This window comes from Perca fluviatilis, chromosome 11 (genome assembly GCF_010015445.1).
Source record: "Perca fluviatilis chromosome 11, GENO_Pfluv_1.0, whole genome shotgun sequence".
In the NCBI taxonomy this organism is placed as follows: Eukaryota; Metazoa; Chordata; class Actinopteri; order Perciformes; family Percidae; genus Perca; species Perca fluviatilis.
Window position 1 is genome coordinate 200,228 of NC_053122.1, and position 14,253 is coordinate 214,480.

The 14,253-nt window shown below is 43.2% G+C and overlaps 2 protein-coding genes across 2 annotated transcripts in view; both read left to right on the plus strand.

The window, feature by feature from the left end:
• Nucleotides 1-11,107, plus strand: part of LOC120568468 (ras GTPase-activating protein nGAP-like) — a gene marked incomplete at its 5' end in the record, with an annotated part of 28,473 nt that extends 17,366 nt beyond the window's left edge. The window contains 3 exon segments of the mRNA XM_039816025.1: nt 5,850-6,003; nt 10,758-11,021; nt 11,084-11,107. Of these exon segments, the coding sequence (XP_039671959.1) occupies nt 5,850-6,003; nt 10,758-11,021; nt 11,084-11,107 (442 nt within the window).
• LOC120569035 (ras GTPase-activating protein nGAP-like) lies at nt 10,018-13,375 on the plus strand (the record flags this gene model as incomplete). The annotated part of the gene is given in 2 exon segments (XM_039816841.1): nt 10,018-11,312; nt 13,231-13,375. Coding segments are annotated over 2 exon segments (292 nt in total), but the record flags the coding sequence as incomplete, so codon positions are not given.
• Between the last annotated feature and the right edge of the window lie 878 nt (nt 13,376-14,253).

The following is a 14,253-nucleotide window of genomic DNA, read 5'->3' on the forward strand; positions in this document are numbered from 1 at the left end:
TAGGTAGGTAGGTAGGTAGGTAGGTAGATGGATAGGTAGGTAGATATATAGATGGATGGATGGATGGATGGATGGATAGGTAGGTAGGTAGATGGATGGATGGATAGATGGATGGATGGATGGAAAGATGGATAGATAGATAGATAGATAGGTAGATAGGTAGATGGATGGATGGATAGATGGATGGATGGATGGATGGATGGATAGACAGGTAGATAGCTTTCTCCGTTCCAAAGCAGTGTTAGAACTTCTCCTTCAACAAGGCTCATTAAAACACACATTTAACTCTCCTGGTGTCCTCAGGTCACATTTGACCCTTTTTCAAAAAGTTGCGATATCAGAAATGTGGGTTTCTCTCAACCAGATTTTAAAAGAGAATAACTTGGATGGTTCCATACAACGCTCTTCACAAGTTAAATCAATGATCAGTGATCGGACAAAAAATAATGTCGAAAAAGTGACAAAATAAAGTGAGAAAAAACGTCCAGAAAAGTGACAATAATGTCAGGAAAATCTTCAAAACTTGGAAAAGTGACAAAAACATGGGAAAAGCTTAAAAAAAACAAAAAAGCACAGAAAAATACTGACAGAAAGTTCGAAAAAAAAGTGTCGAAAAAGACGACCAAAACGTTGGAATTTTTGGGACATTTTGACCCAGAAAAACTAAAAGTTGCATCATGGTCAACAGGAAGACAACATAAGTCAGTCCTTTCAGAAAAATGGGGAGTTTTTTTGTGATTGTTAGGAGCAAAAATCCTTGATTATGCGGCACGATTTCTTAAAAATATGGAATATGCTATTTGATATTTATGCAAGTTTATGCGATGAAGTTGCTGGAACTTGCAAAAACTGCAGTTTGATGAAAAAGAGAAAAAACAGTGACTTTGGTTGATTATGCGTTGAATTATGCGATCGCATAAGCAAGCATACAAGCACACATCTCAACCCTACCAAAGAGCAGCTTTACAGGGTCTATTCTGTGTTGCTCTGAGTGGTTATTCCAGAGAAGATGGAAGATTTGGTGTAAATGTTTTTCCGGTCCAGAGGAACTTTGTACCGTCAGTCTGACTGAAAGTAAAGAGTGATCCCAGAGCGCTCGTACAGCTCAGATAGGAGGCTTTGATCTCTTCCTGTTACTGAGGGAGTAGAGTCTTTGTATAAAGTAGCATGACATGGAAATAGTCGAGTACAGTGCAAGTACCTCTAGTAAATGTACTTTCCACCTTTCGAAAAATACTGACAGAAAGTTCGAAAAAAAAGTGTCGAAAAAGACGACCAAAACGTTGGAATTTTTGGGACATTTTGACCCAGAAAAACTAAAAGTTGCATCATGTTCAACGGGAAGACAACATAAGTCAGTCCTTTCAGAAAAATGGGGAGTTTTTTTGTGATTGTTGAGAGCAAAAATCCTTGATTATGCGGCACGATTTCTTAAAAATATGGTGGAAAAGAGAAAAAACTGTGACTTTGGCTGATTATGCGTTGAATTATGCGATCGCATAATCATGTTTTTCTGGAGGGACTGATGAGGGTTAAAACCTACAAGCACACATCTCAACCCTACCAAAGAGCAGCTTTACAGGGTCTATTCTGTGTTGCTCTGAGTGGTTATTCCAGAGAAGATGGAAGATTTCGTGTAAATGTTTTTCCGGTCCAGAGGAACTTTGTACCGTCCGTGCGTCTGAAAGTAAAGAATGATCCCAGAGCGCTCGTACAGCTCAGATAGGAGGCTTTGATCTCTTCCTGTTACTGAGGGAGTGGAGTCTTGGTATAAAGTAGCATGACATGGAAATAGTCGAGTACAGTGCAAGTACCTCTAGTAAATGTACTTTCCACCTTCTGACGTTCTGATTGGTTGATGTATTCACGGCCGTCAGTCAAACAAGTCTGATCTCAACCCTCTAATCCAAGATTACATAACTCATCTGGCACAGCTGGAGGATTACACACACACACACACACACACACACACACAGATACACACACACACACACACACACACACACACACACACACACACACAGATACACAGATACACACACACACACACAGATACACAGATACACACACACACACACACACACAGATACACAGAGACACACACACACACACACAGATACACAGATACACACACACACACACACGCAGATACAAACACACACACACACACACACACACAGACACACCGATACAAACACACACAGACACACAGACACACAGATACACACACACACACAGATACAAACACACACACACACCCACAGATACACACACACACACAGATACAAACACACACACACACACACACACACACAGATACACACACACACACAGACAGAGAGACACACAGACACAGATACACACACACACAGATACAAACACACACACACACACACACACATACACACACAGACAGATACAAACACACACACACACACAGATACACACACAGACAGATACAAACACACACACACACAGACAGAGACACACACACACAGATACACACGCACACACACACAGATACAGACACACAGATACAGACACACAGATACACACGCACACACACGCACACACACGCAGATACACACACACACACACAGATACACACACACACACACACAGAGACACATACACACACAGATATACACACACACGCAGACAGACAGACACACACACACACACAGATATACACACACACACATGCAAACAGACACACACACACACAGACACACACACACAGACAGACAGACAGACAGAGAAACAATCCTTCTTATTTAAAGTGATTTGATGTAGATAGAACATCATCTTTTCGTGCCTGTCCTTTTATTTTGAAAATCCTCTTCTCCTGTTGATCGTTTCCGTTAAGCCTTCCTGTCTAAATCTCTGCCCGCTCCGTCCGGCTCCCCTCTGAGACCGCCCTGTAGTTAAACACCTTCGTCACGCTCCGCTGCCTAGCGCCCGCTGCCTAGCGCCCGCTGCCTAGCGCCCGCTGCCTCCGGGGAGAGGCTGTGGCCATGGAAACGCTCCCACAGGCCCAGCGCGATTGGCCCGTCCCAGGACCTTGTTTACCCGACTACAGGGGAGCCTCATAACCGCAGCGCTGTGCTCGCTGAACGGAGCTGCTGCTGCTGTCAGCTGGAGGGTCGAGGTGGGATGCTCTGGGGAACTCGGCTGGCCTGGCTCTGTGGTTGTTTGTCGTAGGTATTACCGCCTTCCTGCTTCGCTATCGCCGCAAAACGCTCGCACAAAGTCTAAATGACAGTAATTTAAACTCTCCTGTTGTTCTCGGGTCACATCTGACCCATTTTCAAAATCGTTTCTATATCAGAAATGTGGGTTTCTTTCAACCAAATTTTAAAATAAAATAACGTGGATGGGTTCCACACAGCGCTGTTAAACAAGTTAAATATATGATCAGTTCACTACTTTCATTGAATTTGGGTGTTTTATTGAATGTTACAGCATGTAAAGAAAAACTGGTAAAAGAACATGGGGGGAAAAAAATTGGAAAACATGTACAAAAAAAAATAAAAAAAGTGACAAAAAATGTCTTGAAAATCTTCAAAAAGTTTAAAAAAAAGGTCAGGATAATCTTCAAAAACTTGGGAAAAAAAATGACAAAAACATGGGAACAGCTTTAAAGCGTCCATATTATGCTCATTTTCAGGTTCATAACTGTATTTTAAGGTTCATAACTGTATTTTAAGGTTCATAACTGTACTTTCAGGTTGTACCAGAATAGGTTTACATGGTTTAATTATCTAAAAACACCATATTGTTGTTGTACTGCACAGCTCTCTCTCACTGCTGCAGATCCTCTTTTCACCTGGTTTCTGTTTTAGCTACAGAGTGAGACCTCTTTTCATCTTCTTCTTCTGTACTATCTTTGATTGCACTTGCGCATGTGCTCAGTAGCTCAGATCGTAGAGCATGTCAGCTAGCTAGCTCTAGAGACAGTAAAGAAGAAAGTCTGTTTCTCCAACTTTGGTCAGTTCCAAGGCAGGATCAGCTGGGAGACTTCTTCTAAACCAGGGAGCACATGGAAGTAGTTCTTTTGTAGATTATGGTGAACTTGTGTGTCTTGTAGCAGTGCTGCTATGGAGAACGACGTAGCATGCTAGCGTTAGCGTTAGCCGGCTAACGCTTCGAGCTAACGGTTTTGGTTAGCCAGCTCATTTCGGACTGTGATGTCACAGTCCGAGCCGATTTTGACCAGCTCACCAGGAGACTGAAGGCAGGACACATTCAGAAACCAGATCTCACTCAAAACAGCATGGATGGGTTATTTTCAAAGTCTGTATGTGTGTGGAAGCACCAGAGACACAAAAGAACACCCCAAATCACCAGAAAAACTGTTTTTTTTCATAATATGGGCACTTTAAAAAAAAGAGGACAGAGGACTGCCGCGATTGGCCCGTCCCAGGACCTTGTTTACCCGACTAGGAAGTCTGATGGATCTCGAGATGTTTGTCCGACGAGGCTGGGACGACCTGCTTTTTTATCCTGATTCTGATTTGTTTTGTATTGGGCACTTTGATTTGTTTTGATTCTAGGCACCCTTAAAGGTATTGTGGAGGATTTTCTTTTTTCCGGGTGGATCATCAAGACTATTGGTCCTCCTGGTTGTCAATCATTCTGGCGCTATGTTTACGTAAGGCCGTGGTACGTGCTCGTCCCTAGGGTAGTTTTCGCTTTCTGCGCATGAATACTTTCAGGTGTATATGTGTGGTGAGCTACGAGTGTCTACGAAAGGTACGACAAGAAGAGAAAGGCCTCTGAAGAAAGAAACAAGACCGGGTGTTTTTGGGAGAATGTTTCATACGCTGGCGTGCGCTGAAAGCACAGGTTGGCTCTCCACTGATGCCTCATTCGCCAAGTTTGTACTCGACAGGTAAAGTTTGGCTATTTGGAGAAATCCATTTAAAATCACTGCTAGTGAAAGTTGATGTAAGCTATGATTAGCGATGCTAGCCCTGGCACAAGTCACGCACCGCGCGCACGGTAAACATCTCCATTTGTGAAAAGTGCAAATCTTCTTTCTGAAAGTAGCTTGTATGAACCATGCCGACAGCAACTTGTAAACAGTGCACTCTCGTGCACACGTTTAATAGGCCTTCCCTCTCGGGAGCAGGGAGAGTGTTGCGCATGTGCATTTTTTCAAAAAGTGGAGAGGGCGCATCTTTTCTAAAATTCGTGAAAATCCTCCACTATACCTTTAAGTATTGATAGATAAGATTTGATAGTTTTGAGCGTTGGCATTTTCCTTTCTTTAACAAGTTGAATAAAACACTTCTAGAGACAATATGTCAGGAGACATTTCCAAAAAACTGATTTGTTTTCTAAGAAGAAATGTATGCGTTTGGTGATTTAAGCCCCCAGTGTCGTCTTCCAGGCACCTAACCATTGCCTAATCCTAGTGGCTTCCAGGCAGCGCTGCCTGGAAGCCACTAGGATTAGGCAATGGTTAGGGTTAAGGTGCCTTGAAGTCGACGCTGGGGGCTTAAAAACCCCATTTAGCGAAGAATGGCATCATGTGTCAGTCAGCCTGACATTTATCTAGTTTGTAAAGAACATAAAATGGATCTTCTGCTTTCGCTCTGTTGTGCTGGAAACGGTTACGATGTAGTCGGCTGTACCGTAGACATATTTAGGTCATTCGTTGGTAAAAAAAAACAACAACATTAAATCAAAAATATTGATTCTGGAGGGGGAAGAAGAAGACTTATTCTCTTGGTATCCCACATCTGGCAGCGATGTTTAAACTATCGTGCTCAGGGGCTGAAAAAAAACAAAAACAAAGCTGTCCTTTCAGTTTTTTCATTGACATCTTTTCCTCTCTTGTCTCCCAGATCTCGCGGGCTGCCCAAGCTGAAGGAGTCGAGCTCCCATGAGTCCTTGCTGAGCCCCGGCAGCGCGGTCGAGGCTCTGGACCTCAGCATGGAGGAGGACGTCTTCGTCAAACCTCTGCACAGCAGCATCCTGGGACAGGAGTTCTGCTTCGAGGTGAGAACGACGACGTTCACATAGGGCTGAGGCGATGGGGAGAAAATCAGATATCACGATATTTCTGACCGAATACCTCGATGTCGATATTGCGACGATATTCTAGGGTTGACAACTGGTGCTTTAACAAAACCTCTTCACACTTAGATTTTAGATCAATAATCATCAGTAATGTGGACATAATATCTAAGTGAGGAAAAGGTGAATAATAGAACAGCTACAACAGTCTGGTAAGTTCAGAAAAGTACATCAAACCAGGAAAAGACACTTATGTCATATCCCGATATTACAATATCCAAAATCTAAGACGATATGTAGTCTCATATCACGATATCGATATAATATCGATATGTTGCCCAGCCCTACGTTCACACATTCCTGAAAAACTCCCAGGACAGCACACAGAGTCTTGTTTTCGGGAGCTGGCGGAGTAAAGGGTGTTTAAAGTCCGGTCAGACTGACCCAGATGTTTGCTTTCTCACATACTTGTTAGTAGGGTAAGGTATCGGTTTGGTTTTTGTTTTTTTCCGATACCGGTGCTAAAACGGTACTTTTAAAACATTAAAGTGCTCGTATTATGCTCATCTTCAGGTTCATAATTGTATTTAGAGGTTATATCAGAATAGGTTTAATTTTCAGAAAACACCATATTTTTGTTGTACTGCACATTGCTGCAGCTCCTCTTTTCACCCTGTGTGTTGAGCTCTCTGTTTTAGCTACAGAGTGAGACATCTCACTTCTGTTCCATCTTTGTTGGGAGTCGCACATGCTCAGTACCTAGGTAAGGACTACTAGCCAGTCAGAAGCAGAGTATGAGGGCGTGCTCTGACAGTAGCTAGGTAAGGACTACTAGCCAGTCAGAAGCAGAGTATGAGGGCGTGCTCTGACAGTAGCTAGGTAAGGACTACTAGCCAGTCAGAAGCAGAGTATGAGGGTGCCCTGACAGTAGCTAGGTAAGGACTACTAGCCAGTCAGAAGCAGAGTATGAGTGCCCTGACAGTACCTAGGTAAGGACTACTAGCCAGTCAGAAGCAGAGTATGAGGCGTTGCTCTGACAGTAGCTAGGTAAGGACTACTAGCCGAGTCAGAAGCAGAGTATGAGGGCGTGCCCTGACAGTAGCTAGGTAAGGACTACTAGCCAGTCAGAAGCAGAGTATGAGGGTGTGACAGTACCTAGGTAAGGACTACTAGCCAGTCAGGAAGCAGAGTATGAGGGTGCTCTGACAGTAGCTAGGTAAGGACTACTAGCCAGTCAGAAGCAGCGTGTAGTGCCCTGACAGTAGCTAGGTAAGGACTACTAGCCAGTCAGAAGCAGAGTATGAGGGCGTGCCCTAACAGTACCTAGGTAAGGACTACTAGCCAGTCAGAAGCAGAGTATGGGGGGGGGGCCTGACAGTAGCTAGGTAAGGACTACTAGCCAGTCAGAAGCAGAGTATGAGGTGCCCTGACGGTACCTAGGTAAGGACTACTAGCCAGTCAGAAGCAGAGTATGAGGGCGTGCCCTAACAGTACCTAGGTAAGGACTACTAGCCAGTCAGAAGCAGAGTATGAGGGCGTGTCCTGACAGTACCTAGGTAAGGACTACTAGCCAGTCAGAAGCAGAGTATGAGGGCCCTGACAGTACCTAGGTAAGGACTACTAGCCAGTCAGAAGCAGAGTATGAGGTAGGCTAACGTTACCTGCTGCCAGGCGTAGCGTTAACTAGCTAACGGTAGGCTAACGTTACCTGCTGCCAGGCGAAGCGTTAACTAGCTAACGGTAGGCTAACGTTACCTGCTGCCAGGCGAAGCGTTAACTACCGTGACATGCGGCGATGTTTCGGTTGCCTCTAACGTTCGTTTCGGAGCATCAGAGAGCAGCGCAGACATTTAAGCGGTACCGAAATCCGCGTAGCTATTTGGTCCGGTAGATACTGGTCGTTTCGGTACCCAAACCCTACTACAAGAGACAGGTTTTACATTTCTGTCACGTCGCTGGCTTCATGTTAAGATTGTTTTTATGTTGTTTTAAATTTGGCACAAACTTCCACTTGGACTCGAGGGTGAGAATTACAATTTGTTGTTAAGGGTCGCTGTGACGTTTCTGGCCATAACTGAAGAATTCATACGCTAATTATGACACAATAGACCAAATATATGACATCAGTCTACTTGACTGGTTGGTGGAGGCAAACATAGCAGTCGGTCTGACATCATGGCTTCCTATTCTATCAATACTCTCTTTGAAACATATATATATATTATATATATATACTAGTATATATATATATATATATATATATAGTATTGATATATATATGATATGATATATATATACAGTATATATATATATATATATTATATATATAAGTTATATATATATATATATATATATATATGATATATATATAAAATTATATATGTTGTTATATTTATATATTTGATATATGATATATATATATATATATATATTATATATGTATATATTATATAGTATATTATGTAAGTTATATATATATTGTATTGTTGTTATATGTTGTGTATATTGTTGTATTAGGTATGTATGTATTATTTTATTTTATATTGTGTTTATTATATGTTTGATGTATATTTTATTTTATTATATATGTATATATATGTATATATGTGTGTATATGGTGTTTATGTATGTGTATATGTTGTGTATATATGTTTATATATATGTTATTATATGGTATATATATAGTTTTATATATGTGGTGTATATGTATTATATATGTTATATATGTCTTTGTATTATATTGTTATGTTGTTGTATATGTGTATGTATGTTATTGTATATGTGTTGTATGTATATATATATGTTATATATGTGATATGTATGATATAGTTAGTTATATATGTGTGTATGTATATTGTATATGTATATGTATATGTGTATATATATTGTTGTATATATGTGTGTATATATATATATGTGATGTATGTATTATATGTATGTTTGTATATATATGTATTATATATATGCTATATATATATGTATTTATGTATGTATATGTATATATGTATTGATATATATGATATATGTATATATATATTATATATATATATATATATATATATATGTTATTTATATATATGATTATATATTGTTATATATATTTGTATATATGTCGGGGGCCTGCTCGGTTGACGGGTGCGGTGGGAGGAGGACAGGTGGATGGAGGACCTGGGGAGGGACCATTCAGTAACAGGGTTGGAGACCACTCCCTCTCCCTCCTGTGGTGCGGTCCTCACCTCTCCAGGCTCCCTGGGCCTTTTAGTTTGGTCATTTTACGCCTGGGGGGTTGGTTTAAATGAGGCACGCGTTGCTCTGTGAACACATCGTCTCTTAGCTGGCAGTCCTGGGATGGAAAAAGGAAGGGAGGAGGGAAAGAAGACAGAAGAAAGGAAGTAAATAGGGAAGGAGGAAGGGAAGGAAAGACATGCAGAGGAGTCAGTGTCCTATCCCAGAGGAGAGAAGAAACTAGATAAATATTCACATTTAACAAGCTGAAATCACACAAGTTTACCTGTTTTATCATAAAAAGTCACTCTAACTGATTAATGGATTATCTAAATAGTTGGAGATTAATTTAATAGTCGAGAAACTAATCAAGTCATCTTTGCAGCTCTAGACTTTATGTAAGTTTTTAAGTAAGTATGTAAGAGGGAAGGAGAGAAGAAAGGAATTAAGGATGAAGGAAAGGAGACAAGGATGGGAAAAGGGAAGGAAAGAAGACTGAACAAAGGAAATATTTAGCGAAGGAAACTCTAATCAATCGATTATCAAAATACTTGGTGATTAATTTATCAGTTAACAACCAATGGATTCATCCTTGCAGCTCTGAAGTATAAAGTTTATTTCTATAGCACATTTAAAAACCAAAGTGCTGTACATAGCGCATTAGCCACAGGGTAATAAAATACACTTACAAATAGGGCTGGGCAATATGGAGAAAATCACATATCGCGATATATTCTTGACCAAATACCTCGATATCGATATTGCGGAGATATTCTAGGGTTGACAATTGGTGCTTTAACAAAATATCTTCACACTTAGATTTTAGATAAATAATCATCAGTAATGTGGATATAATGACTAAGTGAGTAAAGGTGAATAAAGTCAAGAGGAGACTGTTGTTGGTCCTAGGCTGTGGAATAGCCTCCCTGTCTCCTTGAGATCGCTGTCCTCTTTATATGAGTTTAAACTCAAACTAAAGTTTTATCTCTTGGAGCGTGCATTTCTCTAAATTCTTACTTTTATTTATATATATATATTTTTATTTTTTATTTTTGCTGTCTGAAGGATGTTTTATTCTATTATCTTTCCTGACTCTTGTTATGTGAATCAGCACAGTGGTCAACTTCTGTTGTGCTATACAAATAAATGAAATGAATGAATAAATGAATAGAACAGCTACCAACAGTGTGGTGAGGTCAGAAAAGTACATCACTTCACTGTAATGCAGCCTTTAAAACCAGGAAAAGACACTTATGTCATATCACAATATCCAAAATCTAAGACGATACCAAGTCTCATATCACAATATATCCATATAATATCCATATATTGCCCAGCTCTACTTACAAATCAGTGATTTTAGGCTAAAACGACATCAAAAACACTTAATTGCAAACATCACAGCAGGATGAGACGATGAAGATGCCGGGAAGGCCGATGTAAGAAGGTGAGAAGTGGTGTTTTTAGATATGTGAGCTGCGGGATGTGTGTGTTTTTTTTTGTGTTTCCAGGACAACTGTCGTCGGGCGGAGAACCTGCTGCGTCTGTGGATCATCGAAGCCAAAGACCTGCCGCCCAAGAAGAAGTACTTCTGCGAGCTGTGCCTGGACGACGTGCTGTACGCGCGCACCACCAGCAAGCTGCGCCACGACAGCCTCTTCTGGGGCGAGTACTTCGACTTCTGCGGCCTGCCGGCCGTGCACAGCGTCACCGTGCACATCTACCGCGACGCCGACAAGAAGAAGAAGAAGGACAAGAACAACTACGTGGGCCTGGTGAACATCCCCGTGGCGGGCGTGGCCGGCCGGCAGTTCGTGGAGAAGTGGTACCCGGTCAGCACGCCGACGCCGAGCAAGGCTAAGGGAGGAGGCCCCTCGATCCGCATCAAGTCCCGCTTCCAGACCATCTCCATCCTGCCCATGGAGCAGTACAAGGAGTTCGCCGAGTTCGTCACCAACAACTACGGCATGCTGTGCTCGGTGCTGGAGCCCGTCATCAGCGTGCGCAACAAGGAGGAGATGGCGTGCGCTCTGGTGCACATCCTGCAGAGCACCGGGAGGGCAAAGGTCAGAGAGGAGGGGGGGAGGGAGGGAGGGGTAGTTCTGGGGGGAAAGGTCTTTGTCGGAGAGTAGGGTTGGGCACAGAGGTGCCAGAAAGTAGAAATCCTGTCCAGCAGCTGTCCCAACCATCACTAAACCAGCTCCTCTACCAGGTAGATGAGCTCGTTAGTGAAAACACCTGTTCTAGATGTAGAGGCAGATCCAAAAACATGGCCGGATTTTTACTTTCTGGCACCTGGACTATACACCTCTGGTATAAACAGAGACTTTAAGGGGTATAAACTGAGACTTTAAGGGGTAAACTTTATAAACTGAGACTTTAAAGGGGTATAAACTGAGACTTTAAGGGATATAAACTGAGACTTTAAGGGGGTATGAACAGAGACTTTAAAGGGTATAAACTGAGACTTTAAAGGGGTATAAACTGAGACTTTAAGGGGTTATAAACTGAGACTTTAAGGGGTATAAACTGAGACTTTAAGGGGTATAAACCAGAGGTGTATAGTCCAGGTGCCAGAAAGTAGAAATCCTGTCCAGCAGCTGTCCCAACCATCACTAAACCAGCTCCTCTACCAGGTAGATGAGCTCGTTAGTGAAAACACCTGTTCTAGATGTAGAGGCAGATCCAAAAACATGGCCGGATTTTTACTTTCTGGCACCTGGACTATACACCTCTGGTATAAACAGAGACTTTAAGGGGTATAAACTGAGACTTTAAGGGGTATAAACTGAGACTTTAAGGGGTATAAACTGAGACTTTAAGGGGTATAAACTGAGACTTTAAGGGGTATAAACTGAGACTTTAAAGGGGTATAAACAGAGACTTTAAAGGGTATAAACTGAGACTTTAAAGGGGTATAAACTGAGACTTTAAGGGGTATAAACAGAGACTTTAAGGGGTATAAACAGAGACTGACGGCAGCTGCAAGTGAACGCACCGTCTGTTGTTTAATTTCTGCAACGGCAGCTGCAAGTGAACGCACCGTCTGTTGTTTAATTCCTGCAACGGCAGCTGCAAGTGAACGCACCGTCTGTTGTTTAATTCCTGCAACGGCAGCTGCAAGTGAACGCACCGTCTGTTGTTTAATTCCTGCAACGGCAGCTGCGAGTGAACGCACCGTCTGTTGTTTAATTCCGACTACGGCAGCTGCGAGTGAACGCACCGTCTGCGTTGTTTAATTCCGACGACGGCAGCTGCAAGTGAACGCACCGTCTGTGTTGTTTAATTCCGACCATATAAACATAGTAGTTACTAGTACTACTACTAGTTACTACTAGTACTACTAGTACTAGTAGTACTAGTAGTACTACTACTGTATATCTATGAATTGCGACAGCTATTATATAAGGTAGGCTAACGTTACATGCTGTCAGGTGTAGTGTAAAGTCAAGCACCGAAATGAGGCACCGAAACTTTCGTTCTTATTCGGTCTCGTTACTACCGTTTACGTCGGCACCGGTTCCCTAATTGGCACCCATTTTCGGTACCCAACCCTACCCAGAATGCACCTGAACACACCTCCCACATCAGGAGAAAATGAACGTAGTTCCAGGACCAAACTCTGGCCAGATCTGGCAACACAGAGGAGCTAACAGCTCGCCAGCGCCCTAACAAACAACGAATCTCCGTGACGCTAAAATATGTCTTTGAGCTGTGTGAATATCTAACGTGTTAATACATTATTTAAATATAACTTTTCATCCATCCACACTTTCAGACCAGGCCGCGCACATTTAGGAGACAGGAAGTCTTATCTCAGTAATATCGTCTCCAGATATCTTTAGGAGAACTTGTGGCGTACAGCGGGCTTTCCTCACACTCCTCTTCCTCCTCCTCCTCCTCCTCCTCCTCCTCCTCTTCCTCCTCTTCCTCCCTCCTCCTCCTCCTCCTCCTCCTCTTCCTCCTCCTCCTCCTCCTCTTCAGGACTTCCTGACGGACCTGGTGATGTCGGAGGTGGACCGCTGTGCCGACCATGACGTGCTGATCTTCAGGGAGAACACGCTGGCCACCAAAGCCATCGAGGAATATCTGAAGCTGGTGGGACAGAAGTACCTCCACGACGCACTCGGTGAGGCACACACACACACACACACACACACACACACACACACACACACACACACTCACACACACACACACACACACACACACACACACACACACACCACATACACACATACACACACACACACATACACACACACACACATGCACACGCACACATACGCACGCACGCACGCACGCATGCACACACGCACACTCACGCACACTCGCATACGCACGCATACGCACAGACGCACATGCACGCACACACGCATACGCACGTACACACGCACTCCTTTTACCTCCGCACATACATACACACACGCACTCCGCACGCACACACGCTCACGCATACACACACACACGCACGCATGCAGCCACCGTATCACAGACATACACGCTCCGCACACACATGCACACACTCCGCACATGCATGCACGCACGCACGCACGGACATAGAAACTGCACGCACATACACGCTGCTCCGCACACACATGCACGCACGCTCCACACGCACATGTACACGCACACGCACACGAGGACATAAACACGCTTACGCACGCTACACACACACACACACACACGCATACGCACTCACGCACACATGCAGCCACGCACGAGACGTAAACCTGCATACATACACACACACATACGCATTTGCGCGGACTTGAGCATACGCACGCTCACGCGCATGCGCACTCCGCACACGCACACACACACTCCGCATACACACCGTTGCATACACACGCACTCACATACACGCACATGCCGTACACACAGGGGACGCACGCATATGGACGCACACGCACACGCACATACACACACATGCATACACACACACACGCTCACGCACACACGCTTACACTCCACACACGCGCACACATACATACACACACGCTCGTA